General features: G+C 41.8%; 1 protein-coding gene across 1 annotated transcript in view; it reads right to left on the bottom strand.

Moving 5' to 3' along the window:
- Positions 1 to 21,628, bottom strand: part of ARHGAP23 (Rho GTPase activating protein 23) — a 308,148-nt gene that overhangs the window by 64,839 nt on the left and 221,681 nt on the right. Inside the window, exon 11 of the mRNA XM_089690030.1 lies at positions 15,330 to 15,467. Within this exon, the coding sequence (XP_089546156.1) occupies positions 15,330 to 15,467 (138 nt within the window). The remainder of the gene's footprint in view (positions 1 to 15,329; positions 15,468 to 21,628) is intronic.

Raw genomic sequence — 21,628 nt, forward strand, 5'->3', positions numbered from 1 at the left:
GAGTTAACGACCCGGAGAGGAAGAGAGTTCTTTTTTCCGGAACAACTGATGGCAACAGCTTAAGGTAGGACCTATAAGAGGGTGTTCCCGAAACTCCGAAGGAATATGAACGTTTTCCAGCCAAGGGGAAGAGGCAAGTGGTATCGTTGAGAAATCTGTCTCCAAACCAACCCAAACCTTACTATTGTGGATCGTGGTCCAATCTACTACCCTTGCTAGGTGACAAGCCCTGTAGTATCGGGCAACATCAGGCAATCCAATACCTCCACCCTTCTTCGGCATGGTGAGTTGGGCAAAGCTAATTCTTGGGCGTTTATTATACCAAAGAAAGGAGGTACAAAGTGTTTTATAAGATGCGAAGAAAGAAGTTGGTAGTTTAATTGGTATTGTTTGCAGTAGATACAATATTCTAGGAAGCACGTTCATCTTGAGAATGGCAGCTCTACCAAACCAAGAGAACCAAGGTTTGTTCCAAGTTTGAAGGTCTGTGGAGATATTACGCAAGAGGGGTAAGAAGTTTTTATCGTAAAGTTCCGTTAGGTGAGTTGGTAATTGGATACCCAAATACGTGATCGCCTTCGACTGCCAGGTAAAAGGAAAATTCAATTTCGCTTGTCTAAACACATCTTGGGTCAAGGAGACATTAAGGGCTTGAGATTTAGAGAAGTTAATTTTTAGGTTCGCCAGATACTGGAACAATTTGAATTCTTGTAGCAGATTAGGTAAAGTGATATGTGGGTCTGTTAGGAAAAGTAATATGTCATCAGCAAAGGCTGCTATTTTATGAATTTTGTCATTTATCAGAATCCCCTTGATGTTATCATTCTGTTTGATGCAATTCAACAAAGGTTCCAGTGTCAGAATAAATAAGAGGGGGGATAAAGGACATCCCTGTCTAGTCCCATTGCCTATCGAAAAGGAATTCGAAAGGAGACCATTAACTCTCACTTTAGCTGTGGGAGTGGTATATAGAGACATGATAAACGTCAGGAAACGCGGAGGCAATCCAAGTCCAATCAGAACTGCCTCCGTGTAGTCCCACGCCAGTGTATCAAATGCCTTCTCTGCATCTAACGATAGAAAGAAGCCAGATTGTCGTTTTTGAGTTAACCAATGCTGAATATTTATAGCCCGTATTGTGTTGTCTCTAGCCTCTCTCCCTGGTACAAAGCCCACCTGGTCTGTAGATATGATGGGATCTATGATGCATAATAGACGATTGGCCAGAATTTTGGCAAAGATCTTTAGATCAACGTTTAAGAGAGAGATCGGACGGTAGTTCGCTGGAGAGGTTTGATCTTTATTCTCTTTTGGTATGACGGTAATATGGGCCTCAGAAATATGGCGCATGGACTGCCCTGGTGTATCTAAAGTATTGAAGGCCCGTAGAAATGGTTGTGCTAAGATGTCACTAAAAGTCTTATAGTACGAAGTGATAAAACCGTCAGGACCTGGACTTTTACCAGGTTTCAGTTGTGTAATGGCTTGTTGTAACTCCGTCAGGGTCAAGGCGCCATCCAAGTCTTGCGCTTGTGTTCTAGAAATAGAGTTTGGCAGGTATCGGGTCAGGAAGGTCTGAATAATAGCCTCACAAGGCCTAGTGTCTCCTGTCGGTTTAGGTGGTACAGGTAAATTGTAGAGAGAGGAATAGTATTGCTCAAATTCATCTGCAATACTTGCTGATGTTTTCAGTAAGCTACCCTGCTTGGAAGTGAGCTGATAGATTTGCTGAGCTGCCTTTCTAGATTGCAAGGCCCTGGCTAGAAATTTGCCACTCTTATTTCCATGTTCATAGAAAAGCTTCTGTTGTAGAGTAAAATTACGTTTGTTTTTTTTTTCAACGACATCTTGGAGTTGTTTTAGCGCCTGAACTAGTTCTGTTGCAGATTCCAACGCTCTAGAGCGTTTATGTGTGCGTTCAAGTACACGTACTTTTTGTAGTAAGGCGGTAAAAGATGCCTGAGCTAGGCGTTTTCGTGAAGCGGATATGGACATGAGAAGGCCCCGCATTACACATTTGTGCGCCTCCCACTGTACGAGGGGGGTCGTATCTGGAGATGCGTTTTCTTTAAAGTAGTTGGTCAAAGAATCACGGATCTGGAGGGTGACGGATGAGTCTGTAAGAAGAAAGGGATCTAATCTCCATGTTTTGGGTGCGGCCGGTATGTCCGGGAATTGTAAAGTCATCATAATTGGATGATGGTCAGATAGAATCATTGGCTCGATCGAGGCCGATTTCAGTATATGTAAGTCCTTTTGTGAGACAAAAAAATAGTCTATTCTGGAATGGCGTTTGTGTGGTGCGGAATAAAAGGTGTAGTCTTTGTCCGTAGGGTGAAGGGTACGCCAGGTATCATGAAGGAGAAGGTCATGAAGTTCCAATTTAATCTGTTTAAGTGCTTTAAAGGGTTTAGAGGAAAACCCAGTTGAAGTGTCTTCCAGCGGGTTCAAAGCTACATTAAAATCACCTCCCAGAATCAAAATACCTGATTGAAACGTAGCAAGTAATTTGGAGATTTTACGAAAAAAGCATACTTGTGCGGTATTGGGGCTGTAAATGTTGGCAAAAGTAAGTGGCTTATTAAAAAGGGTACCTTTGAGAAAGAGGAACCTCCCCTCAGGGTCCTCGAGAGACTCAGTAACTTTAAATGGGAGCTGTTTGGAAAGTAAGATGGATACACCTTTTGCTTTCACCTCCGCATTGACTGCATGATAAGCCGTTGGGTAATTAGCATTTGAAAATCTAGGTATGTGATCTGTTCGAAAGTGTGTTTCTTGGATAAATAACACATCTGCTCGAAGGTTTTTCATGTATGTTAGAAGTTGTGAGCGTTTCTCAGGTATATTTAAGCCCTTGGCGTTAAGAGAGGCCACTGAGAACGAGCGGGTTGAACATGTAGATGTATGGTTGATAGCCATGATGTTGTATACCAGAAACACCTGTGCAAAGTCTATAAGTACGTCAAATAAGTGGCAGGAAAAAAAAAAAAAAAAAAAAAAGGGGGGGGGGGGGGGGGGGAGGAAAACAGGGTCATGTAGAGGTAGAAATAGAGATAGCAATTATATGGAAGAAGAATTAAAAAGTGTGATAGAGAAGAAAAGAAGTGTCAGGCGTGTCTCATAGAAACCCATATATATGTACTATAAACCATAAAAATGCTGCGCTACATTCAAACTAATTAAAGTGAATGTGGAATTCAATATCTCAAATAAATAGCAATAATGATAAATATAATAAGAAATGTGCTTAGTGATAACACAAAAATGATGGCAAAACACAAACTTGAATCAATACGCATGTGCAAGAAAAATGCACATACATATATTACATCACACGTGCAAAAATGTGAAGTGAAGTTACATCTAAATAATACACACAAACTCAAAGTCCAATAATGGAATATTAAAGGTGAAAAAAAGTCCAATAATGGAATATTAAAGGTGAAAAAAATTTTTTTTTGTTTTGGTAAACTGTGTTTCCAATAGGCTGTAAAGTGACCACAGGTGAAATAAAAACGTGCAGGTATCTGGGTGTAGATAGCTTGTGAATCCAACCACCTTCTGGATTAGCCTCTCACCTCATCTCTTCGACCCTTGCGGGTCAAAGAGCAGTATGGATCCCTCTCACAGATCCTCCAGGCACCAAAGCACTCCAAAACCACTTCTCAGGATATAATATTCCCACTCAGCTCTTCTCCAGGTATAGATGAAATATCACTTTCCCAGAACAAAACAAAAGGATCCTCCCATAGTGTAGTATGTTTATTATACCATAGGAACATCAAATCTTTAATGAAAATACACTTACGTAGCAGCCAGTCCACATTAAACCCTCATGCTCTCAAATGAGGATATGTGTATGTAAGTTGGGTGTACAGCTGAGTCCACAGGTGTACCTGTGGACTCAGCTGTACACCCAACTTACATACACATATCCTCATTTGAGAGCATGAGGGTTTAATGTGGACTGGCTGCTACGTAAGTGTATTTTCATTAAAGATTTGATGTTCCTATGGTATAATAAACATACTACACTATGGGAGGATCCTTTTGTTTTGTTCTGGGAAAGTGATATTTCATCTATACCTGGAGAAGAGCTGAGTGGGAATATTATATCCTGAGAAGTGGTTTTGGAGTGCTTTGGTGCCTGGAGGATCTGTGAGAGGGATCCATACTGCTCTTTGACCCGCAAGGGTCGAAGAGATGAGGTGAGAGGCTAATCCAGAAGGTGGTTGGATTCACAAGCTATCTACACCCAGATACCTGCACGTTTTTATTTCACCTGTGGTCACTTTACAGCCTATTGGAAACACAGTTTACCAAAACAAAAAAAAAATTTTTTCACCTTTAATATTCCATTATTGGACTTTTTTTCACCTTTAATATTCCATTATTGGACTTTGAGTTTGTGTGTATTATTTAGATGTAACTTCACTTCACATTTTTGCACGTGTGATGTAATATATGTATGTGCATTTTTCTTGCACATGCGTATTGATTCAAGTTTGTGTTTTGCCATCATTTTTGTGTTATCACTAAGCACATTTCTTATTATATTTATCATTATTGCTATTTATTTGAGATATTGAATTCCACATTCACTTTAATTAGTTTGAATGTAGCGCAGCATTTTTATGGTTTATATTCACTTGATCATTGGTATATGATTTAATGTTAGCAGCTGTTTGGGGTTCATTTATTATTTTAATTTGTTTTAACACACATTTTGGAGCGCAGGAGGGTCACACCATTATTGCATATATATGTACTAATGTGTATTCCTTCAACTTCCTGAACAAACTGAACTCCAGAGAAGAGATAAACCAGCTACTCTATCTCCTATTAAAGCTCTTATGAAATGGTTGTATGTAAAACCGTATATAGAGGTACGAAATTACCTGTGGAGATGTGTCGAACCCAGAGATAGCCGTATTTGTGAGTGTATAGTAAAATCGTAAAGAAGTCTTATTCTCTCAGACGAGAGGTATACAAAGAAATTAGTTCCAACATAAGGTGTCCTTGACACACAGAGATATGTGGGAGGTAGCTAATTTATACCGAGAGGTAATCTATTCTTATCGGGAACGGGAGGTAGGTGTAAAATAGTATGTATAAAGCTGTAGTAGTACAAATATTGTGGACGAGCAAGAGGGTCGATAGTAAGGCTCACAGGAGTAAGTGCACGAGAATCGGTATGAAGGAGGTATGTGCTAAAGGAAAGGTCCTTTTAGCTTGAAAGTATAAAATGTTGATGTGAATGGACACTAAGACTGTGCTATTCCATGGAATGTAGCATACTCATACCTCAACGATATTATATGATCACAAGTTAAACAGAATGTAGGAAATAGTTAGACAATTCCTATAAACGACTTCGATCATGCATATCAAACAATCGTGCCATTGTAGGATGGTCTTCATCAACTGTATCCGTTCCTAGTAAGAATACCATCTTTATGCGAAACAATGCAGGGCAACATCAATAACATAACATATGAATATTCCGGGATGTAGGCCTTAGGCCATTCATTCCGTTGAACCGTTTTCCAAAAACAAGGTAAATATTGGTCCCAACCGAGGGATCTTATGCTGTATAATAGGTCATTATTAAGGAATGCTGGACTCCCCAATGCCTACCAAACCGTGGCAAGCCATCAAAGAGAGGGCATTCATAATCCGTGGCCGCACGTGAGCATGGATCAAATCAAATAACTGTATAGGTCAAAACTTAACACCACAGCGAGATGAACCATAAATGTAAACATCAAATATGGAGGTCCCATATCTCATAGCTGAAACACTACCTAATCCATGAGTGAGTAGAAGGTATGTAATATACCAGATACTATGATGTATGTGAAGGATTTCGGGATACTATGTGGGAGAATAATATTGTAGGGATAATGAGGAGGTTGCAGGCTTGGGATATCAATATAGTGTCTGCTTAACACAGATAGTCATACACATATATCCAGGCTGAATGATGGCTATGGAGGAAAGCATGCTAATCTGAGAATGAATCCTATGATACCATATAGCTGTAGCATACTCTGGGAGTCAGTATAGGCAAGTTGTACAGCCAAGTATACTATGATCATGTACGAGCATTACCATATGATCACTGTAAAGATAGTAGGAAAGAGTGTAACAACTATCCCCAGTGTGTCTCAAGGAATATAAAATACATGTCCTCCAAATAGGCTCAGTTAGTTTTACACACCTTTGGTGTTATGACATAAAAAGCAGGAATATATGGATGTCTTATCTAAGTGCATCTAACGCATAAGATGTTGAGATTCAGAGAGTCAGGCGTCGATCCAGAAAAGTGGATTGGCCAGCATCTCTAGATCCCAAACAGGTCTACATTTCTGTTTCCGCTATAGCTAATAAATTAATACATTAGGTCTTTCCTGACCAGGTGAGCAAGTTCCCAATTCAACAGTGGTACCATCCGCATCTCCATTAGCAGAGTCACATATAGTCCCCTGGGGCCAAGAGCGAGAGTAACTTCAGCAGTTATATTTAAGATGTACAAATATTTATAACTGGTAAATAGTTTTCAGAAGCAATATATTGATTTGGGACGATAAACATACCCTAGTGTCCACTCCCCGGGATCATAGGTGGTTTTTGGTAGACTGTAGAATGGAACCTTGGACTACAAGAAAAATAGGAAACTTATTTTTGGGTCTTGTGTAAAGAGACCTCCGATTGGGAGAATGATGCTACTCAGATGGATAGAGAAGGGAAAACTGAGGAGAGTCATTCATGACGTGCCTTGCGATGTGCAGGTGATGTTGGTAAACTATCTCCAGTGATGAGCCGCCGTCGTACAGGGGAGTTTGAGGTGTGAGGGGATCTGCTTCTTCTTTCTCTTCCAGGGTGTCTAGAGAATTGCGTCTCCATGGGGTCTTCAATTGACTGTGAAGGGGGAAGAGTTGCACTTGACCAATTGGGAATGTCCAGTAAAGGGATATTCAGAGTTTCACAGAATAATGTAAGGTCTTCCGGGAATCTCATGAGAGCAGATCTCCCCAGGTGTGTTGCTGATAGGCCAAACGGGAACTTCCAGCGATATGCTATTCCCCTGGAACGAAGTAGATCTAATAATGGGCGTAAGTCTTTCCTACGTTGCAAGGTGAGGTAGGATAGATCCTGGAATAATTTAATTTCTGCTTCATGATATCGCAAGTGGTGTTTATCCCGAGCTCTACGTAGTATTTCTTCTTTAAGTCTGAAGTCAACCATACAGCAAATTATATCTCTCGGTGGATCAGTGTCTCTGCCTCTAGGACGCAAAGCTCTATGTAGACGTTCGATTTCAATTGGGGATTCAGGCGGTCTTTCCAAAATATCATTAAAGATGGTTAAAAGCGCCTGGGAAAGTTGGGCAGATTAGATTGTCTCAGGGACACCCCGCACCCTTAAGTTATGTCGTCTTCCCCTGTTATCCAGGTCTTCGATGTGACGATCAAGCTCCCTCAAATGCATAGTGTGCGTGTCAACCTGTTTGCACATATCATGAATGGCTAGGTCTTGTGCGATTACTTTATCCTCCACTGCGTCAAGCCTGTTAGCCACTGCCTGCAAATCAATATGTAACTCAGCGATTGCCGCAGAGAGAGTCCCTTTAATATCTGATGCGACTGCTTTCAAGTCCCCAATGGTGAGAGGTGAGGTTTCAGAATGTCTAATAGAGGTAGCTGCGACTTGAGCCGTGTACTGTAAAGGAGTCTTTGTGTGAGGTGAATGTGGGGGAGATATATGGGAAGAAGCTTCCGCGTGCTCTGGAGTCTGAGATCGGAATAATTCCGGGATGCTACGATTGGCAGGGCCATTCAGACGGCGAGGGGATCTGGAACGAGGGGTAGTAGATTTCTTGTCAGATTTCCCCATGTTGGCGATTACTCTCTATGTTATGATTGCGTAATCCCACCTCAGTGTGTCAAGGATCAAGGTATTATGCAGCCATTTTCAATGGGACCGGGCTGGGACCCCCAGAATTTGCGAAAGAGGGGGGGATAATTATTCCTTAATAGACTGTGTATACCTCAGCGATGAGTAGAAAGGCAGAGATTGATAATGCTGAGTCTGTGGATTTCTCAGAATTTTGTGTTCCTGAGGGGCTGTAGAATTGCCTTTGTGTTCCCCTAATATGGCTTTGTAGAGGAGTCAGCTTCGTCTGGCCTAGCTGCCACACAGCTCACTGCAGCAGGGGATTATATGGGCCCCATTGTAGGCCGCTACTCTCTGGGTTCGTGTGAGGGGGTGCCCCGATGGGTCAGGGGACAGCGTTTACTTTAATTGGTACACAGGTGCTGGGAGCCTGCAATCCTCCTTATCTCCCACCCGGCGTTCTAATGGGTGTGGTCGCGGTCTTGTCGGGCCGTGACAGTCCTCACCGCTCCACTGTGGAGACTTCTCAGCGGGAACGGAGGAATCCGCTGTCTGCCACTACTGATCCGGGTGAGGAGGGGGAGATGACCAATGGTCCCCTCCTCACACTGAAACTGTGCGCCGCGCGCACCCGACACCCAGCCGAGCGAGAGTATCGCGGCTTCGCTCAGCCGCAGTAGGCCTCACCGGATCACCGCAGCGGATCAGGGCCAAAAACGTCTTGGGCCGCTCAGTGTTGTCCCCAATCAAGACTCCAGGGTCCCCCGATTACTCCTGCCGATGGAGAGCACCTGGATGGCGGTGGATTAGGATCGGGGTCTCGAGAGCTCCGGCTTAGGCGGCTTGTCCGGTCGCCATCTTGGACACGCCCCCCTCTCCAGTCTCTTGAGGACTATGTTGTTCTGAGAATTTGGTAAGAAATTAGATACCATCTTGTGGAAATTTTGTGCATTAGCTAGCTCCCAAAGGTTAACACATCTAGTAGTTGAAAACACATTCCCGAATGGACATTCCCACTGCTCATTAGAGATTTCAGTCTCTAAGTCTTTTCCCCACTTGATTAACCACTTGCCTACCGGGAACTTATACCACCTTCTTTACCAGGCCAATTTTCAGCTTTCAGCGCTGTCGCACTTTGATTGACAATTGTGCAGTCATGCAAGATTGTACCCATATGAAATTTTTATAATTTTTTTCTCACAATTAGAACTTTCTTTTGGTGGTATTTAATCGCCGCTGGGCACTTTACTTTTTGCGATATAACCAAAAATAAGCAAAAAAAAAAAAGTTTCTTTGTTTCTATTATAAAATTTTTCAAACATGTAATTTTTCTCCTTCACTGATGTGCGTTGATGAGGCAGCACTGATGGGCACTAATAGGCAGCACTGATAGGCAGCACTGATGGGCACTGATAGGCAGCACTGATAGGCGGCACTAATAGGCATCACTGCTGGGCACTGACTGGCACAACCGCTGGGCACTGACTGGTGGCACTGACTGGCGGCACTGGTGGGTGGCACTGGTGGGCACAGGTAGGTGGCACTGGTGGGCACAGGTAGGTGGCACTGGTGGGCACAGGTGTGGGGCACTGCTGGGTGGCACAGGTGGGTGCACTGCTGGACACAGGAGGGTACACTGCTGGGCACAGGTGGGTGGAACTGGGAGGTGGCACTGCTGGACACCGATCACCAGGGCACTGATCATCAGTGCCGATCCCTTCTCTGACAACTGCCGGTTCTCGGCTGCACTTTTCTCCTGCTGTCAGAGTGTGAGGAAAGTGCAGCCGAGAACCGGCAATTGCATTTCCCGGTGATCAGAGTGTCATTGGACACGGCTGATCACGTGGTAAAAGGACGTTGTGATTGGCCTTTTACCACATCAGCTGTGTCCATAGGACAGGAGAGCGCGTTCTGGGAGGACATCATATGACGCCCCCCCCAGAACTGGCCGGCCGCATTGTAGCCGTCATTCGGCTATCTGCGGTTGGCAAGTAGTTAAGGGAGTAGTCTTACTAAATTCTGGTTTACATTGTAGAACATTCCAAAATGGGGTTATATCACCTGATTTAGGAGTAGCGGAGCTATAGAACTGTATAAAACTTTGGGTATATATATTGTTTTTACTGGATGTTTCGATAGGCAACGACGGTATAGGTTTTTTCAGAAGGGAGGAGGTTAAATTCTTTCATAAGGAATTAAAAATTTTATATGTCGTTTTTAACACAAACATCTTGTATTGTGCGTATGCCACTACGTTTCCAATTCGAGATATCTACAGTAGGCATTACGACTTCTAAGGCTGTTATAGGAAGAGGACTTATTTGGAGAGGATCTATAGGCATGGAGCTTAAGGATTTCCAGGCTTCAACTGAGGCTTGTATAGTTGGTGTTGTTTTACTGGTGGGAATCCTTTGCCACGAGCTTGCTAATATGGCGCTTACATCTGTAGTAGAGGCTAGAGTTTTTTCAATGTCACCCCATTTTGTATCAACTTTCACTATAAACCAATGTTTAAGTTGGTCTAATAATGATGTTTTGTGATAGTAACTAATGTTAACAAATCCCATTCCTCCTATTTTTTTGTGTTTGATGAATATATTATGTGAGCATCAAGGTCTCATATTTCCACAGACGTATTTTTTAAGCATAGATTGTAGTTTTGTTAGATATGAAGATTTAATAGGGATTGGAATTGATCTAAATATATACAAAATCTGTGGCAATATGAACATTTTAAATGTGGCCAGTCTGCCAGACCAGGATAGTTTATGTTCTCCTAGATTGTAAGCTCGAAAGAGCAGGGCCCTCGAACCCCTCGTGTATTGTGTTGTTACTGCATTGTCTCATGTACTGTCCCCCACTATAATGTATAGCGCTGAGCAAACCTTTTGGCGCAATATAAATACTGTATAATGATGTTTAGCCATTTTGATTAAGCTGGATTTGAATTTTTGGAATTAATTTAGAATAATTGAGAGTTCCTTGGTCAAAGGTTTTGTTTGTCAACAATATTCCAAGATAAGGAATGGCTTCATTTTCCCAGATGTAGGGAAATTTGTTTTGGAGGTGCATTTTTAGAATGTGATCTACACCCAGATTTAGGATATTAGATTTGGATGCATTTATTTTATAAGATGAAATATTACTGAATAGTATGAGAGTTTGTTGAATTGCTGCTAAAGAAGTAGAGGGATTAGTTAGCATTAAAAGGATGTAATTCGCAAATAGCGTTATTCTGTGGTGGTTTTTACCTATACAGAAGCTATGTAAATCTGGATTGTTTCTTATAGCTTCATCAAGAGGTTCAATTGATGGGTTAAAAATTAGTGGCGACAATGAGCATCCTTGTCTGGTACCATTCGTAATTAAGAATGGTTTGGATAGCATGTTAGATACATAGACTTGGGTGGAAGGATTTGAGTAAAGTGCTGAAATAGCATTAATAATTGTTCCTGAAAATCCAAATTTTGCAGTATTTGGAACATGTATGTCCAGTGTATCCTATCAAAAGCCTTTTCGGCGTCCAGAGCAAGTAATGAGGGAATTTTATGTGACCCTGCGTAATGAATTATGTTGATTAGTCTCCGGGTTGCGTCAGATGTTTGTCTACCTTTAGTAAAGCCTAACTGATCAGGCTTGATCAAATCTGAGAGTATATTGGCCAATCTGCACACTATAATTTTAGCGTAGATCTTAATATCAGTATTTTACCTGATTTGGGGATTGTTACAATTAATGCTTGCAGCATTTCGGAAGGTAATTAGGTGGAAGAAAATGCGTCAGTGTAAAATTGGTTTAGATGAAAAATTGTATAGTATTCGCTAGAAAATCCATCTGCTCCCGGACTTTTGCCATTGGATAGTTTTTCTATTGTTCTGTTTATTTTGTTTATTGTGATAGGGGAGCTTAAGATACTTACAGTGAAGGAAATATGTAAGATAAGATAAGATCCCCTGCTAATTTTGAATGTTTGCCCACTCACAAAGAAATGATCAGTCTAAAAATCGAATGGTAGGTGTATTGTAACACTGAGAGACAGAATAGCAACACAAAATTCAAAAGAAATGCACGTCTAACAAATTATGCACTGATTTGCATGTTCATGAGGGAAAAAAGTATTTGATCCCCTATCATTCAGCAGGATTACTGGCTACCAGGTGTCTTTCAAACAGGTAACAAGCTGAGATTAAAAGCAGCCTCTTTCTATTTTCTCAAAACAGGACACAAACCGGTAAGGCTGCTTTCACACTGCTTTGCATTTAAGAAAAACGTATGACCATGTAATCCTATGGAACTCTTCACACTGATCCGTTATGGGTCAGGTGCATTTTTTAAAATACTGCTTGCTGCATTTTTGGTGCAGTAAAAAAAAAAAACGCAACAAAACCGCACCTCCCCATTGAATTCCATAGAAAACGCAACAAAAACACACGTGGTGCATTTTTGAGTCACATATTTTGTAACAAAAACATTTTTTTTTTTAAGATCGGTTTGGAAGTAGCCTAAACCTTACACCCACTTTATGGCTTAGGCTTCATCTGTATGGGCAAATTGGTACATTAATTCCCAGTGATTTACTTTATGAGCATATCCAAGGAAGCACCAAAGAGCCATTCTCCATCTTAAGACGTGGACAGCAAGTGTTTTCCACATTGCTGTTCAGACGGACATTTCAGCCAAAGGGTTCTGCGCATATTCACAGACAGGGCAATCATTTGGGAAATAAGACGGACAATATCAACGTAACCGTCTACACAGTAGTTTAGAGCTAAAGGCATACTCTCTAAGCACTCTACAGATACTGTACATGATGGTCAGTAGGGATTTTAGCTGAATCCTGTGATATAAGTCAAGTCTGTTTCTCTGAAGCTTGGTATGCATGGATAGAAATGTGGCTGCACAGCAGGACCTGGATGAATTTTGACCTGTGTGTAGCCCTCCCTGTTCAACAGAATCCAATCAATAGACCAGGTTCTGAAGAAAAAGTCCTGCTGGAAGACCAGAATTCGATCAGCCGCTGCAGCACTAATCAGTGTATTCTGATGGGGAAGGGGAGCCCCCACTGTCAGAATACAATAGCTCAGTGGAGGAGATCCCTGCATTCACATCGCTTGTGTGGATGCGGGAATCTGTGTTTTTTTTTTTCGTTTGAACTACTGATTGAACAACAAAACAAACAAAAACTCAGCGAATACCCAGCTTAAGGTTTGATGGATAACATTACTGCTATGGCAGGTTGTAAAGCATGGCCTGCTAGCAAAAACAAAGATTTTGAAAACGTAAGTCAATGGGATCCAAATGTAAGTCAATGGGATCCTTAAACACTTGTGCATCTTCAACAGGTATGGTCAATGTTTTATTAAGGTGTGAAATCGCAGCATCCACAGTGGGAATGGCCCACTTCATAAAGTCTTCCTCAAGTGGGCATTGGGCAGTAAAACTTTGGGAGGAGTTAACAGTTTGGTAGGAATTTTCTAATCTCTGCACAAATCACCTTCAAGTAAGGAGTGTACTGGGGGAGTTTTGAAGTCTTAGGGCCTCTCAGGGAATCCAAACCAGTAACAGCACTAGTGATAGAAGCTACAGGCTGTTGTTCTATTTTTAAGTTGGCATGCACCACATCACTAAGAACGGATATGGTATCTTTAAAAACCTGGAAGCTATGGCAGCTGGCACAGTTTCTAAGGAACAAAATTCTCCAGCAAGGATTTGTGAGACCCTTCTTCAGACAGAGCATTCAAAGGACAAGGCTCAGAGATCTCTACCCCTGAAGGTATGTCAGGTACAGATATTGAAGGGGAAGGGATTGAAGTACATTTACAGCAGTCTGAGCCCACTGGACAGAAATTTAGCCTATAATCTCTAGCCACTTGAAGACCTGGCCTTTTTTTGGCACTTTTTGTTTACATGTAACAATCAGTATATTTTTTTAGAAAATTTCTTAGAACCCCTAAACATTACATTTTGAAAATTGCACACACCTGTGCAATGGTGATAAACAGTGTAAATTTTACTATCCATAGGTGACACTTTAAAAACCTTTACAGGTTACCACTTTAGATTTAGGCTACGTTCACACTAGCATTGTGTGCAGGCGGCAGAGAGGCGTTTTGGAAGCGTTTTTACCGCTTCCCAAACGCCTCTGACAATTCTGCACATTGCAGCACATGGTGCTGTTCTAACGGGAGCATTAGCGTCATGGCAAAACGGACGCCTCTGGTTGAGTCAGGAGGCGTTGAAGCCTCCTATTCTAGTCCATGGTGCCGCTCCGCAAACGCCCGGCCGGCGTTTGCGGCGCGGTTGCGGAGTGGTAACACCATTTAAACTTCATTATAGGCGTTTGTAGGGCGTTTTTAATGCTCGGAAAACCACCGCTAAACCCTATAGGGGCGTTTGGCAAGCGTTGGTAAAACAGTCAAGTTTGAACGAGCCCTTACAGAGAAGATCTAGTGCTAGAATTGCTGCCCATGATCTGATGTTCGTAGTAATACCTCACATGTGTGGGATGATCACCGTTTATGTGCAGACCTCAGGATCCTTCCTCTGCCTTTAAAAGCATTTAATCACACCAACATTGAACTTTTTTTTCCCCCATTTATACTTACCTAGGTGGATGCAGCATCAGTCCGATGCTGCATCTGTCCCCCCGCTGGCTCTAAGTGTGAGAATTCAGTGATCACATGACCGCTGATCGCCGAGTTCTCACAGCCGCTCTGAGCAGAGAGCGGTCACTATCAGTCACCGCTGTCTACTCACTCACTGGAGCTCTGGACTGTGGAAGGGGAGGGAGCTGCTCACTGAGAGGCTGAGCCAGGTGCCGCTCCAGACTCTGAAGTCAGGATCTTTCTGCAGCCTGGAACGGCTGAGTGACATCAGCCCACTTCAGCCCACTGTCGGCTTGTGCCGAAGAAACTGCACTTCTGTGATCCACAGGAGAAGTGCAGCCAAAAGAGCTTTGGAGGAAGGTGATGAAGACTCAAAGTTACTGTGTATCGCAGGCTGGAGAAGCTCTTAGAAAATGGGTATAGTAAACCTGGACTTTGTTAAAAAAAACATTGACACTGTTCCCTGTGCATACTCTCTATTTCTAAAGTATTTAGTCCCATATTGATGCAGATAACCTACTTGATATGAATTGTGTTGTCCAATTGTGTATGTGTTTTCTTTTCTTATTCAAATTAAGAATTTTAAAACATGCAAGGGCAGGGGTATAGCCTTTACAGGACTTGGAGCCATTTTTGTTTTGCACAGTGTCCAAACATTCAGTAGGTGGCAGAACACCCACACACTGAACAACAGAATGTTCTATTAGTATAGGGATAAAACAGGGGTGTTGTTATACATTTGACTGTTACATCTATATCAAGCATCTCCGTGTTCCACACATCTTATTAGTTGCTAAACAATTTGTCCACACAGCCATTTTGTCATACCTTGCCCTTACTGGCGAGGAGCTGCTTATAGAGCAGCCAGCCCTCCCTGTACACATCACTGAACTCCGTGTCAGACATCTCAGAGGTGGAGTGACATTTCGATCGTCCATCTTCAGAAGCAACCAAGCTATCAAGAGACTGCAGTAAAAAAAAAAGTGAAAGGAGTTAAATAAAGTATGCAATCAGCAGTAAACACTATTCGCTTTAGAAACTAAACTACCACATCTTGAAGGATAGAAAGTTAAACTTGATAAACATTTTGAAACCTCCCTATGTTGATAAGACTGTGAATGTTCATATGACCATATTAGTATCTAATGGCCAAAGCCAGACAAGTACTTCACTTTATGGTTCTATAATGACCCTCTTTTTTAATACTGTATTTAAAGTGCACCTATGCACAGCACAGATAGGAGAAAAAAGGGCACGTCTCCTAAAAAATAAGGAAGTTTAATGATCAAAGGTGCATGAAATCACTTAAAAATGCAACAGCAGTAGAGAGATCCAGCAGTGTAAAGCAGTAGATCTTGGCCGTGAGATGACAGCCAACCTCCGCAGTCAGGACTCCACTCGAAGATGACAGCTAGCAGCATCATCAGAGAATCCTATGGGCTTGAGTAAGAATATACAAGGGACGGAATATACAAGTCAAACAGGAACTTTAAATTTTACAGGAATAAAAGGGGATGCTAGAGTGGCGGCACTACACAAAGTAGTAAGTGGCAAGTGTGTCCTATTACTGATAGGGGGAGCACATGTCGCGATCCAGTCCAGAGACTGTTAGTCAAAATGGCAGACAACAGTGTTAGTGTGTGCATGGAATAGTGTGTGGTGATTAAGCTTCTTTGAACAAAGGTGTAAAACCCACAGATATCTACAGAAGACTTCAAGCACAGTACAGTGAAAGGTGTAAACAATTCAAAGATGGCCGTATGTCCGTCAGTGACGATGGTGGTCGTGGGGGTTCCCAGCCCACAGCAGTCATTCCTGTGAACATTCAGCAAGTGGAATGCCTGATTCTGGATAATAGACACATAAAATGTTGTGAAATTGCACAAGATGAATCTTTCTGTGGTCAGCATATCAGTATTGATAACAAAGTGAAACAGGCTGTCCTAGGATGGTACAGGTGTACTGACAAATCTTTCTATGCCAAAGCTTTCCAAGAATTAAATGCTGGGATAGGTGTATAAATGTCGCAGGGAATAAATGCAGTTTCCACTCCTTGAAATTTGTTCTTTTATTCTATAAAATCAATAAGTTCCACTTTGACTTGAACGCCCCTCTCAAGTTGGCAGTGTGAAAAGGCAACACATTTTGCAGTACAATCTCTTTCTAAAGCTTGGTGCGGGGCAGCTGCCATGTTCTATAAGATTAGCGGAATTGGCAGACTTCTGATGAAACAGTAAGGGCTCGTTCACACCATACATGCATGAAAACTGATGGAAACTGGCATGTAGATTTCACTTGCAGAGACATCAGTTCACATCAGTTTTCATGTGCACTCCAATGAGTTTTATACACGCTGCAAATTCCTGCGGTGAAAAACTCTGCATATGATACTAGTGTTGTGGTGTGAACAGGTCAGATAGAGAACTGATTTAGCTGTGCCCTTGTAGAACGTGTGCAGAAAAACTGACAGCACTGCACCGTGGTGTGAACGAGTCCTAATAAATGTTCGTAACAACATTTGGAAAATGATATTACAGGGTATATTTATTTAATTATATTAATATTAAAAAAAAAACTTTTAAAGCATTATGACCATTTTATGTTGAAAAAAATTACAGAATAATAAAATTACACAAAATAAATTCAACAAAAAAGTAGAATTTCACTTTTAAAATTACATGTGTTTTTACTACATGGAGGGAGATGTGTTACAAAATGTATTCAGAGAATCACATCAAAGAAACATTGTAACGATTTGCAAAGGAAACCTAACCCTAGGTTCACACCCAAGTATTTTCTGCAGTGTTTTGCAGAAACGCAGTACAGTCCATATAACATGATTTCCTATGGGACAAAAATTGCATTTTTGGTTCTATAGACTTCAATGGAAACGCTGCACAAAAGTATGTAGTACGTATTTTATGCATTTTTGCTGTGTTTTGCGCTTAATTCTGCCTAGCAACAAGAAAAAAAATGCAATATGCATCAAAAACATGGCAAAATGCATCAAACACAGGTGCAAAAATGCAATGCAGAAACGGCTCAAACACAACCTGCATGGGTGTGAACCTAGCCTTAACCAGACCTTCAGCCATAAATAGGAGAGACATGGAGAGTGAAGGGTGCTGTACAAAGGTCATTTTGTTCAATACCTTACAGCGGGAAGAGGGTCTCTTTAAACATAATTTATTAAATAACATACTTGGGGGTGCCTTAACCACTAGCCTACAGGGCACTTATACCCCCTTCCCGCCCAGGCCAATTTTCAGCTTTTAGCGCTGTCGCACCTTGAATGACAATTGCGCAGTCATGCAACATTGTACCCATATGAATTTTTTTTTTTTTTTTTAGACAGATAGAGCTTTCTTTTGGTGGTATTTAATCACCTCTGGGTTTTTTATTTTTTGCTAAACAAACCAAAAACAACTGAGAAATTTGAAAAAAGTTTTTTCTTAGTTTTCGTTTTAAAATTTTGTAAATAAGTGATTTTTCTCCTTCACTGATGTGCGCTAATGAGGCTGCAGTGATGGGCATTGATAAAAAATATGGAAAAAACTTTTTGCGCTGCTACTAGAAAAGATGGGACTATTGGGACAGCAGCACACACGTGACCTGGCTATACCACTAGCAAAAGACAACAAACAGAAAATTGATGTTGCGCTAAACACAATAATGCCACAGACATTCTAAAATAATGAGATGAGAAGACAATAGATAATACACCATAACATAATCAGTAAATGGAAGGAATATGGGAGTGAAGGGAAAGGTGAAATCATAAAGGTCCAAAATGAGGACCAAAAAGTGTAACAGACAATAAACCGTGACCGAGGGCAAAACGCACGGAAATGATCAGGGAGAAATAAAATATTAACTAAATCACAGTAATAGTGAGACATATGAGTCCGTCACAACATAAATGAAATAACATGAATAAAACTGATGAGAAATTGGAGTCAAATGTGAAAAATACAAAATGAAGTGCTTAATATTAAAAGTGGACAAACCAGTTATCATGGAAGAATGACAATAACAACGCACAGTGAGGCCAAAAATTGTGACCATGCGACTAAACAGTCATACCACAATGTGCATCAAAGGGCCATGTGACATAAAACGACTTAATAAGTGACCATATAAATACCATAAATAAATGTGGCAAACATGTATAGAGTGCAACTAGTATAAAACAGAAAATGGTGATATAAACGCACAGTGAAACCAAATGAATGTATTACTGTGCACCGTAAAATACAATAACACAATGAAGAAATAAATAACGTGACTAAAAAAATTGTAAATACAACATAAAGTCCATGTGCAAAAACGTCCAACAAAAACGCATTTAAAAAAACACACAAAAAAAAAACCACAACGTGGATAAGTAAATGTTTGTTGAATCCCACACCTACTGACCCCTGATGAAGTCGCGTGACAGTGATGTAACGCGTAGGTCGTAAAGCAGAATGTGGTGACGTTATTTCTGACATAAACGGCCGCAGCCATATTGGTACACCCATATCAACACATGTGGTTGATGCCTTGTTTGATCTGTTCCCATGTAAGTGTGCATTTGTCTCTACAATAAATTTGATTAATTTACAATATTACACTATGGAAGCATTTTTTCTTGTCTCCCTGAGTGCTGTGAGCTGGCTGTTTTTTCTGGTCCAACGAACCTCTGGAAGGAGCTCTGTGCATTGGTGGATTTCCATGTCCAAAGGTGAAAGATATATTACTACTGCTGAACAGTATGGTCCACCATTGAGTGAGATATTATCCCTACATCGCCGTTTGGGATTCCACTTAAAGGGCCCCTGTAGTGAGTGTCCTGAAAGCCTTTTGGCCCCTTGGGGTCTGGGAGCAGAGTTGAGGAGCCAATTTAGCTGGTGTGGGATTCCACAATCATATTTTACGGTGCACAGTAATACATTCATTTGGTTTCACTGTGCGTTTATATCACCATTTTCTGTTTTATACTGGTTGCACTCTATATGTGAAAACCTGTGCTTGGTGGTTGACTGGAGAGACTTACAGGACTTCGCATCCAGCTTGAATCTATCAGTAACTGTTGATTGAAGAAGTAATTAAGTAAGTACTTACTAAGTAAGTAAGTAAGTTACTAAGTTACTAAGTAAGTAAGTAAGTACTTAAGTAATTAAGTCATTAAAAACAAAGCTGTCCAACCTCCTCAACCCCTTGACGCCGACGTCACACAAATATGCGGCCTTGCAGAACTGGGCTTTTTTCCGTGGGGTTGCATATTTGCGCACCTGTCTTTGTGCTGGGAGTGCGCCACACTGCGCGCTCCCATCACAAAGACCAGGGTGTCACTGAGAGCCCTGGGTCCCGTTCTAACGATCAGGACCAGGGACTCCCGATTCCGGGCCACATGACCACTGTGATAGCTTCTGATTGGCTATCACAGTGAACAGTCACTGTGCAGCCACCCAGCCCCCTTGTTTTTTTCTCTCTCTATGAATGGAAAAGAGAGATACATTGCATCTCTCTAACTCCTGGCATAGAGAGAAAAAAAATGTTTGTAAAAAAAAAAAGGTAAATATTAAAAAATAAAGAAAAAATACCAAGATCAAGGCTTGATCTAGTTCAGTGCCAGGTTTATTGTTTGGGTCAAGGTCAGGGTCAAAGGTCAAGGTCAGGATTAAAAAAAAAAAATGGTGTCAGTTAGTGTCAATGTCAGTGTGTTTTAGGTAAAAAAAAATAAAAAAAAAAAACCCAAAAAACAAAATGCGCACTATTGTTTCTGGGCTGTACTACGGGTACAAACAACAAATAACATACACATATATGGTATCGCTGCGATCGTCAAGAGCTGGAAAATTTAGTTTGGGTTGTTCTTTGGTGGTAGGTTATGGTAGTAACAAGAAACACACAGCTAAATAAAAAAAATATTTTTTTTTTGCTATTTTGGGCCAGTTTTCCTTTGATAATAAAAAAAAAATATCAGGAGATATCCATTACCATTTACCACCAAATGAAAGCCCAATTTTTCCTGAAAAAAACACAGTATAATTCACCTGGATGTACAAAGTAGTTGTGATGATATGTACAGTTTTACTAACACGTCAACATTGCAAAATTGTGCTTAGGCATTTAGATTTGTTTTACCCTTAGGCGTGAAGGGGTTAAGGACACAAAGCAAGTAAGCCGGATGGTTAGACAAGAAAATGCATCTTCAGAAATCAAAACACAAACTCTAGTTTCAGTTTCCAACAGCACCCATTCTATGAATAATTTGGAATGTGCATGCTGTCCTGCTGCTGGAGAAAACATAGGGAGTCGAGCTGCTATTTTAGTGCTTATGCTGTGAACTAGAATTAAGCTGAATTTCTCTACAATGTCTGCAGTTACAGAGTAATGATCTGTTAGGTGCCTGATAGCACTGAGCAGGTCATGGCCAAAACGGATTTCTTATCAGTGGTTTTGTTTGGGATGAACTTGTGCTGAAAGGGCAGTGGGGTGACTAAGTTTAGGTCGTAGGCTGTCATCTGATAAAAGTGGGTGGATTATTCATCAGATGACCTTTTATGAATGTGGAGTAAGGGAACATCCAGGGGAGAGGGAGGGATAGAGGGGTGGGGGGAAGAGAGAGGGGTGGGGGGAGAAAGAGAAAGATGGGGGGGGGAGAAAGAGAGAGGGGGGGAGAAAGAGAGGGGGGGAGAGAGAGATCATATTACCCCTGTAGAAATTATTAGTAAGACCTCATCTCGAATATGAAATTGAGTGAGAGAGAAAGAGAGGGGGGGGGGAGAAGGGGGGGGGGAGAAGGGGGGGGGAGAAGGGGGGGAGAGAAGGGGGGGAAGAGATCATATTACCCCTGTACAAATTGTTAGTAAGACCTCATCTGGAATATGATATTAAGAGAGGGGGGAGAGATAAGGAGGGGGGGAGAGAGAGAGGGGGGGTAGAGGGGGGGGGAGGGAGGGAGGGAGAGGGGGGGGGGAGAGGGGGAGGGGGAGGGAGGGAGGGAGAGGGGGGGGGGAGAGGGGGAGGGAGAGGGGGGGGGAGAGGGGGAGGGAGAGGGGGGAGGAGAGGGGGGGGAGGAGAGGGAGGGAGAGGGGGGAGGAGAGGGAGGGAGAGGGGGGAGGAGAGGGGGGGGGAGGAGA

Source organism: Staurois parvus, unplaced genomic scaffold (genome assembly GCF_062004578.1).
Source record: "Staurois parvus isolate SC_StPar_1 unplaced genomic scaffold, SC_StPar_1.0 ptg000511l, whole genome shotgun sequence".
Taxonomy (NCBI): Eukaryota; Metazoa; Chordata; class Amphibia; order Anura; family Ranidae; genus Staurois; species Staurois parvus.